Genomic DNA, 23,378 nt, shown 5'->3' on the forward strand with positions numbered 1-23,378 from the left:
CTGAGGAATCATTCCTGGTGGTGCTTGGGGGACCATCTGGGGTGTCGGGGATTGAACCCTGCCTGGCTGTGTGCAAGCACTCTGGCCCAGACACTTTATTCTTTGTGCTACACAGGCCCCTGGTATGGAGGGGGCTTTCTGCTAGCCCCCTCTGTGATCCTGAGAAGCCTATCTGTATTTTGCAGTCTGTGCCAGTCCCCAGATCCTGTGGACTGGTCTCAGCAGGCCCTGCTAGGCCAGAGCTGCTTCAGCCTGGTTTCCTTTTCTGGCTTCAGATCACAGCAGGGCGGGCAGTGGGAGAGGGCAGGCATGGGCCCTGTACTGGGAAAGCGGCTTCCTCTGGGGGCCACCAGGGCCACTCGTGAGAGGGCCCAGGTCTGCAGAAGAAGCGACTCCAGTCTCAGTGGCCGGGGAAAGACAGAGCAATTTCTGGAGTGGGGTTGGGGGCTCCTGGGGCGGCCTAGCAGCCTGTTTGCATTCTTGACTCTCTGCTGCCCCCGTGTGGTCAGGAGACTAATTCATACAGCGGAGGGGTGGGGGTAGAGGGGTGTGTGTGTGTGTGTGTGTGTGGAGGGGGTGTATGAAATAAAATGAAGGCAACTGTGATTCCACCAGAGAACTATTGCTTACCAAGAAAACACGGGGCTGATATTCTTTTGCTAAGAAGGAGGTTAGGCACGGCCTGGGAGGAAGTGGGTCCCCTGGACCCCAGAGCAATCTCCTTCCTGCAGAACTGTCCCTAGCAGGCAGGCTGTGCCAAGGCACCTTTGTCCTGGGAAAGCTTTCCAAAGGGCTGTCAGGTAAGCAGCTGTGGCGGGAACGTCCCGGACCATCCTCAGTCGTGCCTGTGCCCTCGTGGCTGGGACAGACCCCCAGGGGCTGCCAGGTGCAGTATCCAGACCAGGGCAGCCAGGGGACCTCAGAAGTGGTTTCCATGTTGCGGGGTGTGTGCGTCCTGAGACGGGAATGTGATTGAGAGTGACAAGGGGCTTCATAAGATGCCGAGCAGAGTCCAGGACAGTTGCTCCTTTAGGGCTTGCTTGAGGAAACTGAGGCCCGGGCGAGGGTCTTCCTGACGAAGGTCAGCCCTGAAGGGACAACAGTCTCTCCTCCATTCAGCAGACAGGGTCCCTGGGGTGGTCACACCCCTGTTCAAGGGGCCGGGGCGAGGAGCGTGCTCGGGCCCTGGTGGCATGCTTAGGCCCTCTCCGGGCCCCGCAGCAGGGCTTCCACAAGGCCCAGCACCTGTGCGGCTGGCTGCACTGCGTCGTACTCCGTGAAGAGGTGACACACATTCTCCTGGGACTCGGTCTGACTCTTGGCGACAAACCCAAAGATCCTGGAGGGAGAGGGCAGCTAGAGTGAGTGGGGCCAATCCCTGAGGGTCAGTTGGGCCTCCTCCGTTGGAGGGCTCAGGACTCAAGAGCAGGGTTTCATGGTGTAGTGGGGAGGGTGCTTGCCTTGCACATGGCCGACCAGGGTTTGAGCCCCAGCATCCCATATGGTCTCCCATATTGTCCCCTGGGCCCACCAGCCAGGAGTAACTCCTGAGTGCAGAGCCAGGAGTAACCCTTGAGCACTACTGGGTGGGAACCCCATACCAACACCCCCCCTAAAAAAACCCAGTCTGGGTTTCCCTCCATCTGAGTTGGAGGTCCCCAAGATCAAGAGGTCAGCATGGAAACTTCCTGAAGGCAAGGACAGGTCTCCATTGTCTGACTGGGGCATCTGCAGAGATCAAGACTCCCCCACCACAGTGGGGGATCCCTGAGGGCCTGCATCTGTATCCCCTCATCAGAGCCCCCCCCCCCCCCCCCCCCCCATCCCCAGCATCCTTTCTCCTGGCCTATCCCAGTAGGGCCTTACCTGGAGGGCTTGCAGTACTTCTGCCACCTGCAGGAGAGAAAGGTTCAGGGCAGGGATGAGCATGGGGGCTGGGTTCCATCTCCCTCCCTAGCAGGGGCGAGTACACCCCCACGCACCCCCCTTCTAAGTCCCCTCCCGGTGGGTTCTGTTCACAGACTGTCTCTGGGGTCCCAGCTCCAGAGTCAGCCAGATGTCCCCTGGACATACTTGCGTTGCTCAGGGTCCAGGCCGCAGAAGCGCAGGGTGGAAAGGGGGTAATGGCGTCGGAAGAAGACCCTGAGAGGAGGCAGAGTGGAGGGGAGCTGGTGAGTGTCCATGCTGGTGTCTTGCGGCCCCTCAGTGTCCCCCACTTAGACCCAGAGGCTCCTTCAGTCTCAGCCCTCCCTCCCCTCCAGCAGGCCTCAGGAAGCAGCGAGGTCCTTACTTCCGCTGGACATCAGTCAGGGTGATGCCCTGCTCTGTGACTCTGAAGTGGACCACGGTGGGTGTGGGGAGGACGTCCCTCTCCAGGGTGGTGGACACGGCCTTGCGCACGGCCAGCTCTCCGGTCAGAGTCTCCACACTCACGGAACTCAGGTATAGCGCATGACAGCCTGTAGGGTGGGGGGCAAGGATTCATGGGATGGGTGGTGACCCCTGACCCCTGTCCTACCTCTACCCAGGTCAGGCGCCTTCAGGAATAGGGAAGAGGAGACATTCCTTTCAAAGCTGAGAGTGATTTCTTTGTGGGCAGTGCATGTGTTCATGTGTGCGTGCATCCGTGTGTGCATGCATCTGTGTGTGCATGTGTGTGTGTGTGTGCCTACAATTGGGGGCCCAGCCCAGAGGATTCTGGAGTGCCTTTTGCTTTGCATTACTCCAGGGCAGGACTGGAAGAGATGCTGGCCTGTGGGTAGGGGATGCTTCCAGGCAAACGTTCCATCTGCCCACACCCTGGCTGGCTCCATCTGTCTCTAACCAGCTTGGCCCTCCTCCATTCATTGTTGAGAGAAGAGAAAAGAGAAAGGGGAGAGGGCCCCCCTCCACTTAGGGGCCAGTGGGAGATGTCTGGGGTCCAGAGATGTCCAGCATTTGACCCCCTGCTGAGCATCCCAGATCTGGAGGCCAGGGGTGGTCCCATCCTCTGCACACTGGGGTGTAAGTCTGCCTCCCCCTCCCAGGCCCCCCTCTCCCCAGCCCCCTGCCTGCACGTCTTTCTCCAGCTGCCTGTTTATGGGAGGGGAGGAATGTGGCACCTTGTTAAAGATGAAGCTATTCAGTTCTGATGGGAAACATGTGTGGACCTGCGTTTGTGCATGCGTGCGTGTGAGTGTGCGTGTGTGTGTGTGTGTGTGTGTGTGTGCGTGTACACGCGCACGCACGTTCTGGGCTCTGGGGTGACACAGCCAAACCGGGGAGGGTCTTGTTGCACCTTTGCTCACTCAACTCACCGGCAGTTTTTTTCAGGCTGGACGCCAGGCCATCTGTGGAGGGGTCGGAGGTCCCGCCTCCACCTCCTAATTCTGTGCCAAAGCAAAGGAACAGGCCCCAGGCGGGGGCGGGGCAAGTGAACAACAGCGCCCGCTCCCTTAGGCACCGCCTCCGCCCCCCCATTCCCTTTGAACATCCCCCACCTCCACCCCCAGCTCCGGAAGTGACTGCTGTGAAGCCAGGTGTGATTACAGTAATGAGGCAAAAGGGGTTTTGGTTTCCCCAAAAGGACTAGCTGGAGCCAGCCCGGGCTCTTTGATCTCTCCTCCCCCAGACCTCAGGCTCTGGATCCCTCAAGCCAGAACTTTGTGCAGGGGTAGGGAGAGAAGGGAGGGAACTGCTCCCCATCATTTCATGGGGGCCACCCTGGTTCCTCTCAGAGGTGATTTACTGTGGGGTGAGGCTAGGCTGTGAGCTGCAGAGGAAACTTCACTCTTTAGAGAGTGACTTCACTTCTCCAACTCTCTTTCTATTCCTCGGTTTGTTTTGGGGCCACACTAGGCGATGCTCAGGACTCACTCCAGGCTCTGAGTTCAGGAATTCTTCCTGGCCGTGCTCGGAGGACCATACGGGATGCTGGGGATCCAACCCAGGTTGGCCGCGTGCAGCACAAGTCCCCTGCCCACTGGACTGTCGCTCTGGCCCCATCTCCAACCCTCTTTGGGTTGTTTCCTTTGGGGGCTACACACCAAGGTGTGGAGGGACCATGCAGTGCTGGGACACAGACCTGGGCTCTCCCACGCACAGAGTCTGTGCTCTAGTGCCCTGCGTGCCCCCTTAGTCCTGAACCTTCTTTTTCTTCTCTGTGAAATGGGGGTGATCAGCAATAACTGCGTGGAGTGAACGAAGCAAGGGCCCAATGCAAGTGGGGCCTAGAGCGGAAACAAGGCAGGTTTCCGTTCCTTCGGGGCTCCCAGAGAAGACTAGCACTGACCCAAGCCTTCCTGCTGAGCCAGGCACCGTGCAGTGCCCCGGGCACCCACAGGCTCTACCCTCTTCACAGATGCGGAGACTGAGTTGAGGTCACGGAGCAGTGACCAGTGACCCTTTTCCAGCCGCACCGGGGAAGCGGAGCTGGAGAGGGACCCCAGAGCATGTTCTTATCACCGGGACCCCAAACTCTGCCCCCAGTACACGAGACACACCTTTCTGTGGGATGGTGAGCTTGCAGGGCAGGGCCAGCGCCATGATGGAGTGTTGGCACACGAAGGCAGAGAGGCTCCCTGGGGGAGAACAAGCAACTAGGCATGATGGGGCTGCCCCCATCCCTCCACTCCCAGCCCAGGGTCTAGAAGCTGGGGGTGTGGGGGTCCACTCGGGGAGGTGGTAGGGGGTGGGGAAGAGGCTCACCAAAGTAGGGTTCCTCGTCTGCTCCTTTGAGGCGCACTCCTTTGGCAGAAGACTCAATGAGAAAGTGGCGGATGAGGTCACTGCTGTCTTGGCCTGGGGGTCGGGGGAGGAAGAGCAGAGAGATGGGGAGCCCCGGGAGTCAATAATGTGTCAGCTTTGCTTATGGGCTATCCCCTAAAATGGTCCCTGTTGGAGTCTCTCTGGGCTTTGAGCTATGATGGATGATTCTGAGCCAGTTTAGATCACACCCTGGTGGGGGGGTGGGGTCCGGAGCGATAGTACAGTGGGGAGGGTGTTTGCCTTGCACATGGCCAACCTGGCATCCCTTATGGTCCCCTGAGCACCACTAGCACTAATTCCTGAGTGCAGAGCCAGGAGTAATTCCTGATCATCACTGGGTATGGCCCAAAAAGCCAAAACGACAACAAAAAATTAGACTTTGGTTCTGCAGACCACGATCTCTCCCCCAGCCACCACCTCAGGGGCTACTGTTCGCCACTGGGAGGTCCCTGCTGGCTCTGGGGGGTAGACAGTGCTGCTCTGCCTCTTTTCACCAGCCCGCTGGGGACCGTATGGTATGGAGGTTGGGAGCTGGGGCTCCAATTTGCAAAGCATGCATTCCAGCTCTTTGTACCTTCTGCCGGGCCTTGGGCTCCTTGTTCGTTTTTTACTAGTGGTCAGGTGCTACTTCTGATTCTGAGTTGGAGTGTCACCTCCAGCAGTGCTCAGGGGATGCTGCAATGCTGGGGAATTGAACCTGAGCCTCCTGCGGGCTTTGTGTGTGCTTAGCCCAACCAGCTTTCTCTCCAGCCCCTCAGGATCAGAGAGATGAGCTGAAGAGAACACGGGCTTGAGTTCGCATGCTCGATCTTCTTGCTCTAGGGGTCGCTAACTCAGAACCTTATGTGTTATGCTTTGTTTTTTATTTTTTATTGGGGGGGGGGGGACTCCACAACCAGTGGCACTCAGGGCTTGTTCCTGGTTCTGCGCTCAGGGGTCACTCTAGACAGGCTCAGGGGACCATATGGGGTGTTGGGTATTGAACTGGAGTTGACTGTGTAGAAGGCAAGCACCCTACCTGCAGTACTATCTCTCTGGGTCCTGGTCCCAGAGCTTCATATGAAAAGAATGATTCTGGGGTGGTGGGAGGGATCTCCCAGGTACCTCGGATTGTCATGATCTGATTTGATCTGTCTGCCCAGGAGGGGCCCCCAGGGCCTCACAAAGTGGGGTGTAGAGCAGATGTGTGTGAGGGTGGCCCCACGGGGAAGTCCAGGATAAGACAGCACATACCAGTAACTTAGTACACATGTATTTGGACTTGGAAACCTGTGGGGGACAGAGGAGGACACCCCAAAAGAGAGCAGCCTTGAAGGGGCTGGGGTCTTCCTCTTCTGACCATGAGAGAGAGCGAAGCTGGGAACTGGGGAGAGCAGAGGCAGATCAGGCTTAGAGTATAAGGCAGGCCCACTCCTGGAGACAGCTGGGAGGGCCTGGCACATCGACTTCCCGGGGGTCCTGATGGAGCTGGCCCTGGGTTACCTTGTCCCCTGGCAGCAGAGCAGGATTTGAACCCAGTGCTGCCTGGGCCCTCCAGGTGCTCTTTTTTTTTTTAGCTTTTTGGGGTCACACCGGGCGATGCTCAGGGGTTACTCCTGGCTCATGCACTCAGGAATTGCTCCTGGCAGTGCTCAGGGGACCATATGGGATGCTGGGAATCGAACCTGGGTCGGCCGCATGCAAGGCAAATGCCTGACCTGTTGTGCTACCACTCCAGCCCCTTCCTTCAGGTGCTCTTGAGTGGGGTCTGGGATAGAGCCTTACCTGGTCGATTCTGTGCAGGTGCCAGGGATTCCTGCACCTTTAAGGCCAGGCCGAAGGAGCCTCGGTAGGAAGAGCTGTCTCTCACGACGAATGTCCCCGGCTCCTCCTTCCTTAGCAGCTCGATGGCTGGAAGAATCTTGGGATCAGAGTCACAACCTGCCACCCTCACCCCCGAGCACTGCCTCCCAACCCAGGAGGGTCTTCCTGGAGCAGACCTTCAGAATCACCTTTTGACCCGGGAGTGCTTTCTGTGGTTCTGACCTCTTTTCCTGCTAGTCTCTGCTTCTTGGGGTCCTGAGATCATTTGCCAGCCCCTGCTATCCACTCCCCCATGACTCAGGGGCCTGTGTGGGCTGCCTGTGTGGGTTGCAGGACCCAAACCTAATCCCCCCATCTCTCAACCGTTAAATTCAGCTTCCCGTTACCTTGCTCTCGGGTGATGTTTGGCTTAAACCAGAACTTAGAGGTGTCCATCACAAACTTCATGGTGGGCTGCATGTCCCTAGTGGGTCCTAGAGACAGACAGAAGTGACACCTATAGGCTGGACAGAGGGGAGCCGAGAGGTACCCCCTCCTCTGCCCAGAGACCCAGTCCAACCCCTTCTCTCCACTGTATCTCCAGTTGCCCATGAAGGAAGGAGCCAGAATTCTAGGACTTGTCACTTCTCAAATTTAGGAGTCTTCTTTGTATCCTTAGTAACCAACCACAAGTAAATAAAAATGTTTCTGTAATGAGAAACAGTTTCTCAAGCTTAAGATTGCCTGTGGGGAAATCAGGAGCCAGAAGAGCCTCGGAGGCCTGGAGGGGTAGGACAGGGGATAAGGCACTTGGCACTCGCCCTGCATGAGGCCAATCTGGGGTCAGTCCCCGGCACCGCCTATGGTCCCCTGAGCATTGCCAGGTGTGTCTCAACATCCCCCCCCACCAAAAGAAAAACCCCCAAACTGAAGGGATTCTGAGATGCCTCTTTTGTTTGGAGTGTCCTTAACAACCTGATGAGTTCCTTGTATATATGACTTGGAGAAGAAAATGGAAGGGCGGGTGAAGGGAGGGAGACAGCAGGTCTGAGGGGGGAGGAAGTGCTTGGAAGGCGGAGGATGCAAGCCCCTCTCCACAGAGGCGGGCCACTGTCTTGCTCCCGGAGCCCAGAAGGCGCTGAGGAAACTAGAAAAGCACTTAGGGCCTTGGTCTTCCATTAGGGAAGGAAAGCTCGAGAACGCTCTGCAGGCGTTGATAAGATCTCAGGAGAGTGATATCCTGGGCCACCACTGACCAGGATGGGACTATCCCCTAAAATGCTCTGAGGTGCCAGGATGCCTCAAGCAGGGTCCCTGTAGGGCAGCGGCTTTCCACACAGGCCTCCAGAGAAGCTGTGTCGTGGCCGTGTGAGAGAGTCCAGGTGCTGGGCTGGGGCACATGGGGCAGAGCAAAGTCCTTGCATATTTGAGACCCTGGGTTTAATCCCAGGCAGGGCATGAACCTGGAGCACTGATAGGTGTGCACCGCCCCCCCCCCCCACCTCCCTAGCGCAAGAAGAAAAAAGAAAAAAAAACATTCTAAAATCTGGGGCTAATATGTTCCTCAGAACCCAATCAGCAGATTCAAAGGCTTAGCTGTTCAGTCTGTTTCTCTGGCTGTGGCTTTGTGTGTGTGTGTGTGTGTGTGTGTGAGAGAGAGAGAGAGAGAGAGAGAGGGAAAGAGAGAAAGCTGGAAAGACTGTGGGTGGAACGCTGCTCCCCCACCTCACCCCCCAGTCACCCCGGCGCCTGCCGCCCAGTGAGTGAGGCTGAGCTGCCCCCCCTCCCCCGCTCCCCCCCCCTAGTGTGTCTCCCGGCTGCTCAGGCTCAGCTCCTAGTCCCCGCCTTGGGTTCTGCTTGGCGCTTTCTTTCTGGGAAGGAGGGTGTCTGCAGGTCTGTGGGCTTTAGCTGTCTGCCGTGGAATGCGTTTTCTACCCCCTCTGTGGGTCGTCATCCCTGCAAGCACGCACACACCCACGTCAGCCACTGGACACACTTTCTGGGCTTAGTCATCGAGCCCACTGGTGCCACAGCCCCACGGTCTCAGGCCTCGCTCCGCCCGCCAGCCCTGGCCCAGGCTCAGGTCCATTAAGGCCTGTGGGGGCTGATTTGTGATGAAATGCAAATGGAGCCAAAGTTAAGCTGCTCTCAGGCCCCAGACCTGAACCTTTGTAATGCCTCAGCTACGCTGTGCGTCCAGGGTCAAACACCCTCTTTATATGGGTGTTCATGACATTCCATAATCTGGCGCCAAATATCCCTCCATGATCTAACCATGCACCCAGCCTGGCAGTCACTTTCTAATCACGCCTTGGACGCCCACATTTTTATGATCATGCACTCGCCCATCTCTCATGGGAAATACCCTCCTTTTCCTGCATGGGCCAGACATTTTTTTTTTTTCTTTTTTTGGAGAGGGTCACACCTGGCGATGCACAGGGATTACTCCTGGCTCATGCACTCAGGAATTACTCCTGGTGGTGCTTGGGGGACCATATGGGATGCTGGGAATCGAACCGGGGTCAGCCATGTGCAAGGCAAATGCCCTACCTGCTGTGCTATTGCTCCGGCCTCGGACTAGACTGTTTGATCCAATTTCCAGATCCAGCTCAAGCTCCTTCCAGATCTCTGGGATCAAAGGGTCATTCTTTGTTCTGTCATCAGAACAGGACATTTCACCACTCATCCTTGGACTCATGTAAAACTGGAGACACCACTGTCTCAGCACGTGTATTTGCCTGTGTTGGTGTGTGTGTGTTGGTGTGTGTGTGTGTGTGTGTGTGTGTGTACTGTGGTCAGGGGACCATGTGGTGCTAGGGAGGAAACCCAGGGCTCCTGCATGCCAAGGCTGTGCTCCAGCCCCTTAAGCACCTCCACAGCTGCTCATCCTTGTTTTTGTCCTGGCTCATAGACTCAGGAATAACTCCTGGCGGTGCTTGGGGGACCATATGGGATGCTGGGAATCGAACCCGGGTCAGCCACGTGCAAGGCAAACACCCTACCTGCTGTGCTATTTCTCTAGCCCCTCATCCTTGGGTTTGTGTCTCTCTCCCTCAATTTGCCCCTCTCTGCAGCCCACTCCTGGCACACAGTGCTTCCACACAGTAGTTATTCCTGCAGGGTGCTTGCTAGCCCTTGCAGAAGCCCATGTGCAATGCTGAGGTACGGTTGTGACATACCCTCCAGGGATGCGGTGGGCGAGGCCTCTGGCAGGGTCTGGCTGTGGCTTCTGATGGCTGGCCCTGGGGAGCTGGCAGAAGCAGCCCCGGATCGGACAAGGTCCTGGGGTCCCAGGTTTCTCTGGGATGGAGGAGATCCTGGTTCTGGGCGGCCGTTGATCAGCACAATGGGTATGTCCACCATGGAGTTGGTGATGGATGGGGGGCAGCTGCTGGCATGCTCCTTGGCCAGCGGTGGGGAGTGGGTTGCTCCGGGAGAGCCCAGGCTTGGGGTGGGGGTGCTGGGGACCTGGAGGTCGCTGGCTCTTATACACGGGGACCCTGGTCCAAGGCTGTGGAGGCTGGAGGAAGAGTTGCCTGGGCTGTCCGAGGATCTGCAGGATGACCGATGGCTGCAGACGCTGGAGTGGGGCAGGGACTGGCTACTGCAGGGGGAAACAGCAGGAAGTTAGTGGGAGAAGGGGTGTTGACGGGTGAAGGGGCAGTTGGGGGCCAGAATCAGGAATGTTGTGAGCTGGGTATGCTTGGTTTTGGTCAACTAGATCCTGGCTTGGCCGTGTGCAAGGCAAATGCCCTCCCCACTGTACTATCCCTCTGGCCCCAGACCCCTGAATTTTAATCTAAATGCTGACAGAAAGATGGCAATGTGGTGGCTGGGATGCATAGAAAAGTGTGTGTGTGTGTGTGTGTGTGTGTGTGTGTGTGTACGTGTACCACTCTTAGAGACCAGAGCAAAGGGTATGTCACATAGTCTGCAAGGGGTGCTGAAGGGTCCAAGAGATGTCCCCATCCAGAGTCTGCACCCTTTTAAGTAGCAGGCCATATGGGTGTGGGCTGGAAACCCTGGGTCTTCCCAGCCAGGCTGGTCTAGGGGAGCCCCCATGGTTTACACCCCTCTCATCCTGTAGCAGGTAGTCTGGGTGTCCCCCAACTCCATCCTCCCTCATCTCTCAGCAGGTGGCCCAGGGTGTCCCCTGGCCAGGGCAGGAGAGGGAACCCTCCAGTGAGAGGGGGGGCTCTGCAGCCAGCCTGACCCCCCAGCTCAGAGGCGCTCCAAGCCAGGCTGTGCTACCCAGGAGCTGTAAATAGGTATAGTGGGTTCGGAGTGGTGTGGGGGGAGGGGCCCGCTGGGCTGGACTTCCTGAGCAGGACATGTATGGCAGCCCCATTGTCACCACCATGTCGCAGGACTGGGTGACTCAGGAATGCTGGCTCACCTCCTCTTCGGCTTTGCCCACAGCAAAGAGGAAGAACCTTTTCTTTCCTAAACAGGTCCCCCACCAGACTTCCAGACTCTGTATACCTGTTTTTTTTGTTTTTTGTTTTTGGGGCACACCCGGCGTTGCACAGGGGTTACTCCTGGCTCTGCACTCAGGCATTACTGCTGGTGGTGCTTGGGGGACCACATGGGATGCTGGGAATTGAACCCGGGTCAGTTGTGTGCAAGACAAATGCCCTACTCGCTGTGCTATTGCTCCATCCCCTATATGCCTATGTTTTGAGATTAAAAAAATAACAAGGAAATTTCCAGGTGAGCTGGGAGGGGCCCAGCAAGTTCCACTAACAAGGTTCTGGATCTAAGAGGTTGTATGAGTCTAGACTTTTGGATATTAAATCATAATTTCTTTTCTTTTGTTTGAGCACTACAGTGCTCAGGGGCTACTCCTGGTTCAGTGTTTGGAGAGTCATGTGGTGTTGGGGATTGAACCCAGAGACCTCCTGTGTATAAAACTTATGTTCAGCCCAGTATGTTCTCTCTATGCGTCCTGAATCTTAATTCTTTTTTTTTGTTTTTTGAGGAGGGTACACCCAGCTGTGCTCGGGGCTTCCTCCTGGCTCTGCTCTCTGGGATCACTCTTGGCTGTGCTTGTTGGGGGTCAGGGATGACCATATGTGGTACTGGGGAGTAAACCTGGTTAGGTTGCATGCAAGGCAAGTAAGTACCCTTCTGGTCCCTTAACTATGTTTTTGGGACATACCTGGGGGTGCAAAGGAAACCCTATGTAGTACCAGGGATAGAACTCATATTGGCCTCACCTCTGTACTATCTCTCCAGACCCTGAATTTTTTTTTTTTAATGCATTTGCTTTATTTTTTATTTATTTATTTAGCTTTTTTGGGGTCATGCCCAGCGATGCTCAGGTGTTTCTCCTGGCTCTGCACTCGGGAGTTACTCCTGGCAGTGCTCGTGGGACCATATGGGATGCCAGGGATCGAACCCGGGTTGGCCCTGTGAAAGGCAAGTGCCCTCCCTGCTGTATTATCACTCCGACCCCAGACCTCTGAATCTTCATCTAAATGCTGAGGGAAAGACGGCGATGTGGTGGCAGGGATGCATAGAAAACCATGTGTGTGCATGTGCGTGTGCGTGTGTGTGCTCAAGTGTTCTCACATGCACACACATGCATGTGGCAGAGGTAACCGGAGACAATCTCATGCCAGTAACTTACCTTCCGAAGTCGTAGCTGATGTCAGACGCTGGGCTGGCCGACAGTACAGAGACCCGGCTACCCCGCTGACGGGCTGTAGTGCCCAACCCCTTCTCCAGACTTGGAGAGGTCCCCCAGGTGAGGCCCAGGTCATGGGGGCCCGAGGCCCTGTGCCCCAGGGGTGGGATGGCAATGCTGGAAGAGGCCGAGGAGTGACCAGAGGGAACCCCGCAGTGGGGCAGGAGGCGCTGGTGCCCCCTTCCCTGATTCCCCGAGAAGATGAGGCTCTCGCTGCTGCTGCGGGTCTCTCTGGGGACATCTCTGGAAAGGAGCAGGCCTCCGGGGTGGGCGGAGCTGAAGGGCGGGGTGACGGTCGGGCTCAAGCTGTGTGGGGGGCCCTCGTGGCACCGTGATCTGGTGGAGCTCACCTCGATGTACTTGATATCTTGGGGGGAAGAGAACAAAGTGAGGGTGAAAACTGGAGCTGCCTGTAGAGTGGGGAACTGAGGCAGAGGAGAGCAGTAATTTGGCATTAGCTCTGGCCCTTTATGGGAAGGTGCCTCTTGCCCTGGACTGGAGGGGGTGGGGTGAGCCAGGCCATCAGCTGTCACTAACTACCAGACAGCTTTCCACCAGTGGCATGTCACGTGGCACCTCGCTTTCGGCACCTGTGATACGGGGCATCTGTCCCCACCCCTGTGTTACATAATGATGAAATGGGGTGTGTATGCGTGTGGGTGGGTGGGTGGCTTGGTACATTGTGCACTATTATAAATTTTTGTTTGTTCGGTGTTTTGGGCCACACCCGGTGATGCTCTGGGATCACTCCTGGCAGGACCTGAGGGACCCGATGGGAGGCTGGGGCTTGAACCCAGGGCAGCTGTGTGCAAGGCAAGTGCCCTCCCTTTTGTTCTATCTCTCTGGCTGAGACTTATGAGGTAAGGAGGTGGCTCAAAGGACTGAGCAGCACAGTTGGCACGTGGGTATCTGGGCTGGGGCACCCCCCTACTCCCCGCCTCACCACACAGCCCCCCGAGCATGGTTGGGTGTGGCCTCCAAATAAAACAAAACTGGGCACCGTCTCCGTCAGTGAAATAACCTTCTCTTGGCGGGGGTGGGGCAGGGGATGAGAAGCTGTGCCAGTCAGTGTTGGTGTCTGTGCTGGTGGTGGAGGGGGAATGTGAAGGTCACGGTGGGTTCTCTAGCTCCAGTGCTCACTGAGTAGACATAATACCCAAACTGCTCTGAGCCCATTAGACCAGAATGGTGGGGGAAGAATCGGGGGCCCTCAGAGTTTGTTTTGCTCCCTAGGTAATTTCGCTGTGTCTCCAGCCTCCCCACCTTTCCTGGGAGCTGCTGGTGTGCCCATGCCTGGGGACGACCAGAATGTTCCGGAGAGACCGCTCTAGGGTAGGAGAGGGGCTGGAGCACTTGACTTGCATGCCTGTAGCCCCTGCAGGGCCTCCTGAGCACTGCTGGGCATCACCCCCACTGGCTCCTAGCACCCCTGGCCACTAGCACCACTGGGGAGCGCTCACCCCAAAACCAAGTTTGACGAAAAGAAAAAAAATTTCACATTTGTGAGCTGGGGGTGTGGAGGAGCCATTGAGTTGATCTGGTTCCCACACCCGCCGGCTGCTGGCTCATGCTGGGTCTGTCGGTGTGATGCCCAGGGGTCCTGCTTTCTCCTAAGAGTGGGGAACCCCGCGGTTCTCCCCTTGGTGAGGATGAGTACCCCTCCTCCTGGGTGGGGGCGGAGCTATCCTCAGCTGTAACAGAGAAGGTGGGGTTATTCCATTCTTCCCTTCTGGAGCACAGGGGTCCTGCCTCTGGCTTCCCAGGATGGAAATGGGATGGGGGGGGGGGGCTGAGGCGGGTGGACACAGGGACACAAAGTGGGCAGAAAATGGCTCTCACAGTTCTGGTGGGCTGGCACCTGCCTACCTCACCGCCACCCCCATGCCTGGCGTCCTTGCCTGTCCCAGCACGCTCCTGGGTAAGGACGTGGTCCGCTGAATGCCTCTGTCTGAGCCCGCTAGCATGGGGTGGGGGAGGATTGCGTCAGCACGGGTGGTTGGCAGGCTGACCTGGGTTTGCTGCCCTGCGGGGCAGGGTGGGGTGGGGTTGTCATCAGATGTACAGGCTGGGGAGTGAGCACAGAGGGAGGGTAGACTGAAGGCGGGAGCCTGGGGTTTTAATCCCAGGATTTAATCATGGTCCTCTGAGCACCAAGCCAGGATCATCCGCTGAGCACTGTCAGGTGTGGCTCCAACCAAACCAAACCAAACCTGGATATGAGTCTTGGCTTTGCCATTTTCCCTACAAGGCTTCAGATCACTTTCCTATTTTGGAACTTCAGTTTCCTCACCTGCAAAGCAGGGCTTTCATTCAACCTCATGATTATTTTTTAAATGTATTTTTGGCTATTTGGATCATACCTGGCGATGCTCAGGGCTGACTCCTGTCTCTGCACTCAGGAATTACTCCTGGTGGGGCTTGGGGAACCATCTGGGATGGTGTGATTGAACCTGGTTGGCCGCGTGCAAGGCAAATGCCCTATCCATTGTATCATTGCTCTGGCCCAACTTCCTGAATTACATCGGTGGGGGGTACTTGAGTTTGGCCCAGGGAGGCATCAGGGGCACCTCCCACCTGGTCAGTTCTGGCCAGGGAGCTAATACTACCTGGTTGAATGGGGTCCTATTGCTGAGGGTAAAAGAAGCTTTATTTTTTGGGCCATGACTAGCAGTGCTCAGGGCTTACTCCTGGCACTGTGCTCAGAGATCACTCCTGGCAGGTTCAGGGAACCACATGGGATGCTTTGGATCAAACCTGGGTCAGCTGTGTGCAAGGTAAGCACCCTATCAGCTGTACTAGCTCTCCAGCCCCAAAGGAGCATATTTGACAGCAAGTGTGACAGACTCTGAAAAAGTCAAGTTCTTGAGATGGGATGGAAGCTTCTAGAAGGTTGACAAGCACAGCTCCCATCTTGATACCTTTTGAGTGCTGACACTTTACGGGCTCACAAAGTGCTTTTGCCTGGTGCTGGCAGGCATTTCTCTGGAGAAGAGGAAACCATGGCTCAGAGATGTGAGGGCATGGAGCTCACGTGTACTGCACAGTTTAGAATGAAGGGCTGGCATTTCTGGACTGCTATATGCCCACTCAGTTACAAACTTGTTACTTGCTTACCCTTTGCAACAGTTCCACTGAGGCTGGGTATTTGGGGTCACAACCAACAGTACTCAGGGGCCACTCCTGGGTACTTGGGGGACTTTGTGGTGCCAGGGATAGAAATAACTGATTCTGGGGCTGGAGAGATAGCACAGCGGGTAGGGCGTTTGCCTTGCACGTGGCCGACCTGGATTTGATTCCCAGCATCCCATATGGTCCCCTGAGCGCCGCCAGGAGTAACTCCTGAGTGCAGAGCCAGGAGTAACCCCTGTGCATCACCAGGTGTGACCCAACAAGAAAAAAAAAAAGAAAGAAATAACTGATTCCAAGGGCTGGAGCGATAGTATAGTATAGTATAGTGGGTAGGGCATTTGCCTTGCACAGGCTGACCTGAGTTTGATTCCCAGCATCCTATATAGTCCCTTGAGTCTCACCAGGAGTGATTTCTGAGTGCAGAGCCAGGAGTAAACCTTGAGCGTGACTGGGTCGCTGGGCGTGGCCCAAAAACAAAGGCAAAAAAAAAAAAAAGAATTACTGATTCCAGGCCTGGAGGGAGAGTAGAGTAGGGAAAGTGTCCTGTATGGGGTTCAACTCCAAGCACGGCATGTGGTGCCAGGAGTGATCCCTGAACACAGGACCAGAAGTAAGCCCTGAGCACCACTGGGTAGGGCCAAAACCACAGAACAAAATAACAACATCAACAAAACAAAGAGAAAAAAGAAAAAATATTGAATTCATACGATGGATGAAAAAAATCAGGGCCCAGTTTACAGGAATCACTGACCCCCACAACTGGAGAATCCTGTGCTGTGTCTTTTGGGAGGGTCTCTTCCTGGAGAAGGGGCATCTCAGGACCATTTCCCAAGCCTGGCTCTGTGAGGAAGTGCTCAGCTGCTTTGGGGAAGGGTGCTGGGGGGCCCCTGCTTGCAGGGTCAGCTGCCTATCTGCCACAGGCCTTGCTTGGCACAGGACACTGGGCTGGGGGTGGTGTTGGTGTCAGGAGGGGCTGTGAGTCATTTCTGCTGTCCTGAGGTGGTGCTGTCCTGGTCGGGGGGGGGGGGGGGAGCGGGAACCCCCCTCTCCTGCCCCCCAGGGTGCAGCCACTGTTTACAGGTCCATGGGGCAAGTTTGAGCAGCACTGGGTGGATGTAAGTGCCAGCACCACGCCAGGCAGGAGGGGGGCATCTGGAGGGGAGGCGGGGAGATAGTTATTAAACACTTGGGATTGGCAAATAGCCTTGCCTGGCAGACATGCTGGAGAATGAAATGCGGGGGCTTGTTCCAGAGCTGGGGGGCTGGGCAGGGGTGGCAGTGATGGAAAAGGGACAGGGTGTTTGCTTCTAAAAGTCTAGGATGCAAAGTCTGAGATGTCCCCATGAGGGTAAGGGAAGGGGAGAAAGGGAGGGGCATAGTCTGGCAGGGGGCAGGTTCTGAGGCCAGGAAGGTGGGGTCCACCCCTGCAGGTTTGTTCCAGGAAGCCCCAGTGAAGCCAGCTAGCTCAAGGCACAAGTGTGGCAAGAACCAGCCTGCTAAAGCTGGCACCAGGGGTAGGCCTGACCCACCCAAGGTCAGCTACGTGACCCAGGGCCTGCCCTTCCGCTCCCCTCCCCAGGGGTTGGTGTTCTCATCTGTTTGTAGATGGGTGATGGGGATTTCCTTCCTGAAGTATATACAGGGGTCACCCATCATCTGAGCACTTCTGTCGAGAGGCAGGAGGGCTAACGTTCACTCCTGAATCACTAGGTCAGGACAAAGAGAAAGAGCATCGAGATGGTGGAGTGTTGGAGTACACGGAGCTTAGGTTTATCAGGTTGCACCCATCACAGTGCTCCCAAGTCACTCCCATTACTACATTTGTCTGTAACCATTTCTTTGTGCTTACTTCCCCAACCAATTTGTAAGGTCTCATCCTTCTAGGACACTGAACTTGTACTGCAAGTTAATATTGCCTTTCTCCTCTCCTTATGTCTTTTGAATAGTTTAATGCAATGTCCTTTTTGTATAGATACAGGAAGACAATTAATATTATGCTTTGTAACTTAGGAATTGATTGACTTTGAATATTATTCACTCCCGGGCATCTGCCTTCTCAACTTAAGCCTTAGTTGCCCTCACTTCCTAGCACCCCAAAAGCAGGGTCCCGACGTGGGACTGGATGGAACCAGGGCAAGCCGGTAAGTTATGTGCTACCCTGGCATCGAGATGGGCCAGGCCAAGGTGCCACGATTCTTAACTATAAGTTAAGAGTTTGATCATAGGCAAATGCTGTCATGATCCAAAAGTAACGACGAGACTAGGACCTTGCTGCTAAGAATAGAAGAGATATCTGGCCTGAGCACTACAGTCTGAGATTGAGATGGCCCTGGGAGATCAAAGTATTTCTTACTGTGTCCATACAAAATGATTTATATTATGTATGCTTATATGTTGGTTGGACAACGAGAGGAGAAACACATCCAGGGAAATCTGTTTTAGGGTGGGTTGATCTGCTAAATGAGAATCTGTCCTAGAAGCAGTTTTCCTGTGTGTCCTGACCAGCTTGGATAAGACTGAACTTTCTCCCCTTCAAACTGTCTCAATATACTGAAATCATTTACTGAAGGCAGTCCAGACCTCCAGCTCCAAAGGCTGGAGGGGAGAGGGCGGGTGCCAGGCTGCATCGGTGCTCCAAGTAGTCCGGCTAAGCAGAAGTTTCTGGAAGGCGGAGGTGCAGGAGAATGGCGCAGCTCTAGCTGGCTATTCTCACTGATCACAGAGAACTCTCTTGTGGGGGGTGGGGGTTGCCTCTGTTCCGAGGCAGAGAGCCCCCAGGCACTGCAGACCAGGCAGAGTTTAAGGAGACCCAAGACAGAGCTAGTTGACCTTTTTTGGTTTGTTTTTGGTTTGGGGGCCCTCCCAGAGATGCTCAGGGCTTACTCCAGGCTCTTTGCTAAGGGCTTGCGGTTGGTGAGTCTCATGAGGGAGCCACGTGAGGTGCTGAGCATCAAACCTGCATCTGCCACATGTGAAGCAAGTGCCTTGCCTGCTATACTATCTCTGGGCTCTGGCAGTTTATTTATTTATTTTGCTTTTTGGGCTGGAGTGATAGCACAGTGGGTAGGGTGTTTGCCTTGCATGTGGTCGACCCGGGTTCGATTCCTTCGCCCCTCTCGGAGAGCCTGTCAAGCTACCGAGAGTATCTCACCCGCATGGCAAAGCCTGGCAAGCTACCCGTGATGTATTCACTATGCCAAAAACAGTAACTACAAGTCTCACAATTTGTTGTGAGATGTTACTGGTATCTGCTCAAGCAAATCAATGAACAATGAAAGGACAGTGCTACAGTGCTTTTTGGGTCACACCCAGCGATGCACAGGGGTTACTCCTGGCTCATGCACTCAGAAATTACTCCTGGTGATGCTCAGGAGACCATATGGGATGCTGGGAATCGAACCTGGGTTGGCTGCGTGCAAGGCAAATGCCCAACTCGCTGTGCTATCGCTCCAGCCCTGAGCCCTGGCAGTTTAACTGGTGCCTCTGACCACTGCTGAGGCCGAGTCTGTTGAACCTTGAGATGCAGCTGGTGCCCAGGGCATCAGAGTACCAGACGGAGGTATATCCATCCCCTGGAGCGAGGGCCTGGCTATGCACTCCCTTCCCTCTCCCTGTGGACACGCCATAGACCCTGGTCTTGCCTCAGCTGGCCCTGGCCTGGGGCAGTAACGTTCAAGCTCTGGGCTGCTGTTGCCAAGGATAATTAGGCCCCAATTCCCTGTCTCTGTAGAGACATGCCCGTGGCCGGCTGGAGGAGCAGGAGGACCCTGGAGGGCTGGAGGTGCTTCTTTTTAACAGCTGGGGGGCTGGAGGCTGGGGTGGTGCGTGAGCAGCAGACTCAAGCTCAGGGGGGCAGGAACCAGCAGGACCTGCGGGCTTAGCTCCTAGCCCGGACCTTGCCCCAGGCTTGTGCTCAATGCCATCCCGTGTTTCATGAAAACACCCACCACTGCTAGTGACTCACCCAGTGCCAGGCCTGGGGAGAAGCACCCCACAAATGTTTTTTCTTCTAATCCCTGCAAACCCTTTGAGGTAAGAAGGCATCTGGGCTTTGCAGACGAGGAGGCTGAGACGGTGGAGCGTGGGTGAGGTCAGCTGAGCTCCTGCGGTCAGGCAGCCTCTGGGCGCCAGCCCCCCACCTCCACACCCCCCACCTTCGCCTGCTGTCAGTAACAGGGGGATGGAATGATCACCCTAGGCTGGGGAGGTAGGACAGGGGTCAAAGGGCTCTGATCCCTTGCCTGTAAATGGTTCCCCCGCACTTACAGGCGTGACCCCTGAGTACAGACAGGAATAGCCCCCGAATTCCTCTTGGTAGACCTAAGCACCCATCTCCCCCAAAAAAGAATCTGAAAAATGTTTACTCCTTGGGCTAGAGTGATAGTACAGTCGTTAGGGCACTTGCCTTGCATGAGGCGATCCTAGGTTGAATTCCTGGCACTCCGTTTGGTTCCCCTGAGCACTACTAGGAGTGATCACTGATCATAGAGCTAGAAGTAAGCCTTGAGCGCTGCCGAGTACGGCTAAACTACCTCCCCCCACCCCCTGAAAAGAAAAAAAAAAAACAAAACCTCACCCCAAACCCAAAAAGTAAATTACGTAAACACAGAGTGAAATAACACAGGATACAAACAAGAGTAATACTTAATAATCACCTCCTATTATTTCATGACTTTGTTTTTCTCAGACTCCTGAGGTTACTTATACATGCTGAATTGGGAAGGTGAGAAGATTATTTTATAAGGGTCACTCCCAAAGGCCCTGGAGGGTGGTCTAGGATCTCTCCCAGTAGTTCAGGCCATACCTGATGGTTTTGGGTGGTTGAACTCAGAGAGCCTGGATTGAACATGCCAGACGGGTGCTCTATAGCTTGAGTCATCTCAAGCCATCTCTGGCCCCAGACGAGAGAATATTAAGTAGCAAACTGCTACTCTCTGTCCCTCTTGGATGCTGCATTCCGTGACATCTGTTGGCAGTGAGGAAGTGGCTGTGGTGGGAGATTCACACCATGGCCATTGGCAGACACTTTAATTCTGGGCTGCCCAGCAGGAAGCCTGCAACTTAGCACTTTACAGCACACTATGGCTGAAACACAACCCATATCCTTCCCTAAATAGAACGAATTCTGCCTCTTGGACCCTCTGCCCCCAGCTTGGGCCTCCCCAGACAGAAACATGGGGCCACATAGTGGTCCTACGAACATCCCAAGCGACCAGGGTTGGACATAAAGACCAGTGTTGGTTTGGAGCAATAGTGTAGCAGGTCGGGCACTTGCCTTGCATGTGGCTGACCCAAGTCCAATCCCAGCACCCCATATGATTGCCTGAACCGCACCAGGACTGGTCCCTGAGTGCAAAGCCAGGAGTAAGCTCCAACATCACTGTGTACCCAAAAACCAAAAACAAAACTTCAAATAAGACAATGTCATAGAACAGAGACGGGCATTACTCTGCATTACTAAATTCTCATGCATATCAAGTTCTCAGGCTCTGCAGCTCTGTGCTCAGGAATCACTCTATGTGGGGTCTGGGGACCATATATGTGGTGCCAAACAGAACCCAGGTCAGTTGCTTTGCCTGCTGTATTATCTCCCTGGCCCCAAAATTCTCTCTCTATCTCTCTCTCTCTCTTTCTCTTGGGCCACACGTGGTAGTGCTCAGGGGTTACTTCTGGCTCTGCTCTCAGGAATTAATCCTGGCAGTTCTCAGGGGAGTAATCTGGGATGTTGGGAATCTAAACCCAGGTCAGCTGCATCCCAGGCAAATGCCCTACATGCTGTATTACTGCTTTGACCTTACATACTGTAGGTGGGCTTATTTAAATTCTCTTAAGTAAATACATACCCATCATATCACATCCCAAAGTCAGGAACCAAGTAGAATTGGATAGTAAGTGAAATTTGTATTTAGTTCTTCTTGGGGGACAAGGGAAGACAGAGTGGCGAGCAGTGCTCAGGACTTCCTTTTGGCTCTGTCCTCAGAGTTCACTCCTAGTGACAATGGGGAACCATATCTGGGGTCGGAGGAAGCTGCTGTGTGCAAGCCGAGCACCCTAACATCTGTACTACCTTTCTAGCCCAGAGTTCTTTTTGAACAGCAGGGAAAACAGAGAGCTGAAGTAATTTGTTTAGGGTTGCACAGCACCCCCCTATTAGGACATAGTTCTTCACTTCTTTGAGTAAATAGGAAACTCCTTCTTCCTCAAGAAGTCGGGTCTCTCACTATGACAGTGATAATGGGAAATGATCACTGGACAAGAGCCGACTGCTGAAAGGAGGTAAAGTGAGGTACACAGGAAACTTTCAGTAACATTATTGCAAACCATCATACCTAAGAGGGGTGGAGGGCAGGCTGGAGGGGGCAGAGAGGGGGGCTGGTTGGCAGGAGGGAAACTGGGGACACTGGTGGTGGTAAAGGGGGGCTGGTTGGCAGGAGGGAAACTGGGGACACTGGTGGTGGTAAATGTACACTGGTGAAGAGATGGGTGTTGGAATCCTGTATGACTGAAACCTAATCACGAACAACTTTGTAACTGTGTTTCTCATGGTGATTCAACTAAAACAAATCAAAACAAACAAAAAGTCAGGTCCCCCATCCCCGCTCCTGGCACGGGACCGGTTCTTACCCAAGACTTCAGGCTCCTCCTTCTTTGCCCTGCAGGTGGTGCTCTGGGTGGGCTCGGGGCAGGGCCCACCTGCGACGGAGGGGAGCAGCTGGAAGTTGGGGTCCAGTTCCAGCATCATGTGCTTGAGCGCGTCCAGGGAGAAGTCGAGGTAGGAGTCGAGGTCCTCTAGCGCCCCTGAGGCCTGGTCCCCAGGGGGCCGCACCAAGCCATTGGTTTTGGCTCCAGCCTGTGGAACCTGCTGGAGTCTGCCCGGGGGCCCCTTGCTGGGGGCGGGGGCCATCAGAACCTGAGCCCCCCAGCCTTCCGTGGTGTAGTAGGGGCACTGGGCCGGCAAGCTGGGCCGGGGGGCTGCATGGAGGCCTTTCCCGGGCTCCTCGCAGGGGGCCAGGCCAACAGTGGGGCCTCCTGCCAGGAGGGAGCTGGGCATCACCTGTGACATGCTGGGCTTGGGGACCCGTGGGGGACCCCACTTCCAAACAGCCTCTCTGGCAGCCCAAGGATGTCACGAGCCAAGCAGGAACTCCCGGGACCTGAAAAAGAGGGGCGTGGGATGTGGGGAGTGAATGACTTTGGTAGACAAGCCCCTGCTCTCCTCCCACTGCACCCCCAGCCATATTCACTCCTTTAGCTTAAACCCTGAGGCTGGAGCTGCCTGCCTGGCTGTACCCCGGCCCTGCCGCTTGACCATAGGTATGACACCGGAAAAACTCATTCACTTTTCCTGTTTCCCTGTTTGATGGGTTGGAGGTGCTCGGGGTCACACCTGGTAGTGGTTTTTGGGGAGCAGGATTCAAGCCAGTCTTGTGGGCACAGCTGCATGCAAGCAAAAGTTAATGCCCCCTCATTAACTTTTCTGGGCCTTCGTTTCCTTAGATATAAGTTTCATAAATAATATACACAGTTTTTTTTTCTTTTTGAGTCACACCCAGCAATGCTCAGGGGTTAGTTCTGGCTCTGCACTCAGGAATTACTCCTGGCGGCGGTATACACACAGTTACATATATAATATTTATAACATGCTGAGAACAGCCTCTGGCAGATAATAGACATTAAGCAAGTGATGCTTAGGCAACTTTTATAGAAGTTTACTGAGTATCTACTATATCCCAGGAAAATTTGTCTAGTAAATACTGGCTAATATTTACTGAGCAACTATTACGCACGTAGACACTGGCATTTACACAGGAAGCCTCTAGAAATCCCCATAACAACCTTGTGAGGTAGGTGCTACATTATCCCACTTTATAATTCAAGGTCTGAGACGTAGGGAGGAAAGCAATTTGCCCAGTGTCATGTAGCTGGCAGATGTCTCAGGGACCCTTGCACTTTGAAACTACACCATGCTCAGTTAACAGGAGAGAAGGAGGAAGTAGATGGAACTCGGTAGGTACTATCGGTAGGTACTATCGGA

The 23,378-nt window shown here is 54.9% G+C and overlaps 1 protein-coding gene across 1 annotated transcript; it reads right to left on the bottom strand.

Annotated features, from left to right (window-relative positions):
• Positions 1-1,183: 1,183 nt before the first annotated feature.
• Positions 1,184-22,406, bottom strand: TNS4 (tensin 4). The gene is made up of 12 exons (XM_056128061.1): positions 21,968-22,406; positions 12,158-12,581; positions 9,708-10,132; positions 6,936-7,022; positions 6,511-6,636; positions 4,687-4,779; positions 4,482-4,559; positions 3,297-3,368; positions 2,291-2,459; positions 2,074-2,142; positions 1,867-1,893; positions 1,184-1,339 (listed from the first exon to the last, which is right to left on the bottom strand). Exons 1-12 carry the CDS (start codon positions 22,404-22,406, stop codon positions 1,198-1,200), a joined length of 2,151 nt encoding a protein of 716 aa, XP_055984036.1. The 3' UTR covers positions 1,184-1,197.
• Positions 22,407-23,378: the final 972 nt, after the last annotated feature.

The sequence above is a fragment of the Sorex fumeus genome, unplaced genomic scaffold (assembly GCF_029834395.1).
Source record: "Sorex fumeus unplaced genomic scaffold, SorFum_2.1 ptg000063l, whole genome shotgun sequence".
Lineage (NCBI taxonomy): Eukaryota > Metazoa > Chordata > Mammalia > Eulipotyphla > Soricidae > Sorex > Sorex fumeus.

Coding starts and splice junctions, on each gene's coding strand:
- TNS4 (XM_056128061.1), bottom strand. CDS start 22,406: ATGTCACAGGTGATGCCCAGCTCCCTCCTGGCAGGAGGCCCCACTGTT. Junction 10,133..12,157: donor ATCAGCTACGACTTCGGAAG/GTAAGTTACTGG, acceptor TTCCCCCTGCAG/TAGCCAGTCCCTGCCCCACT. Junction 2,460..3,296: donor CAGCCTGAAAAAAACTGCCG/GTGAGTTGAGTG, acceptor CCCACCCTACAG/GCTGTCATGCGCTATACCTG.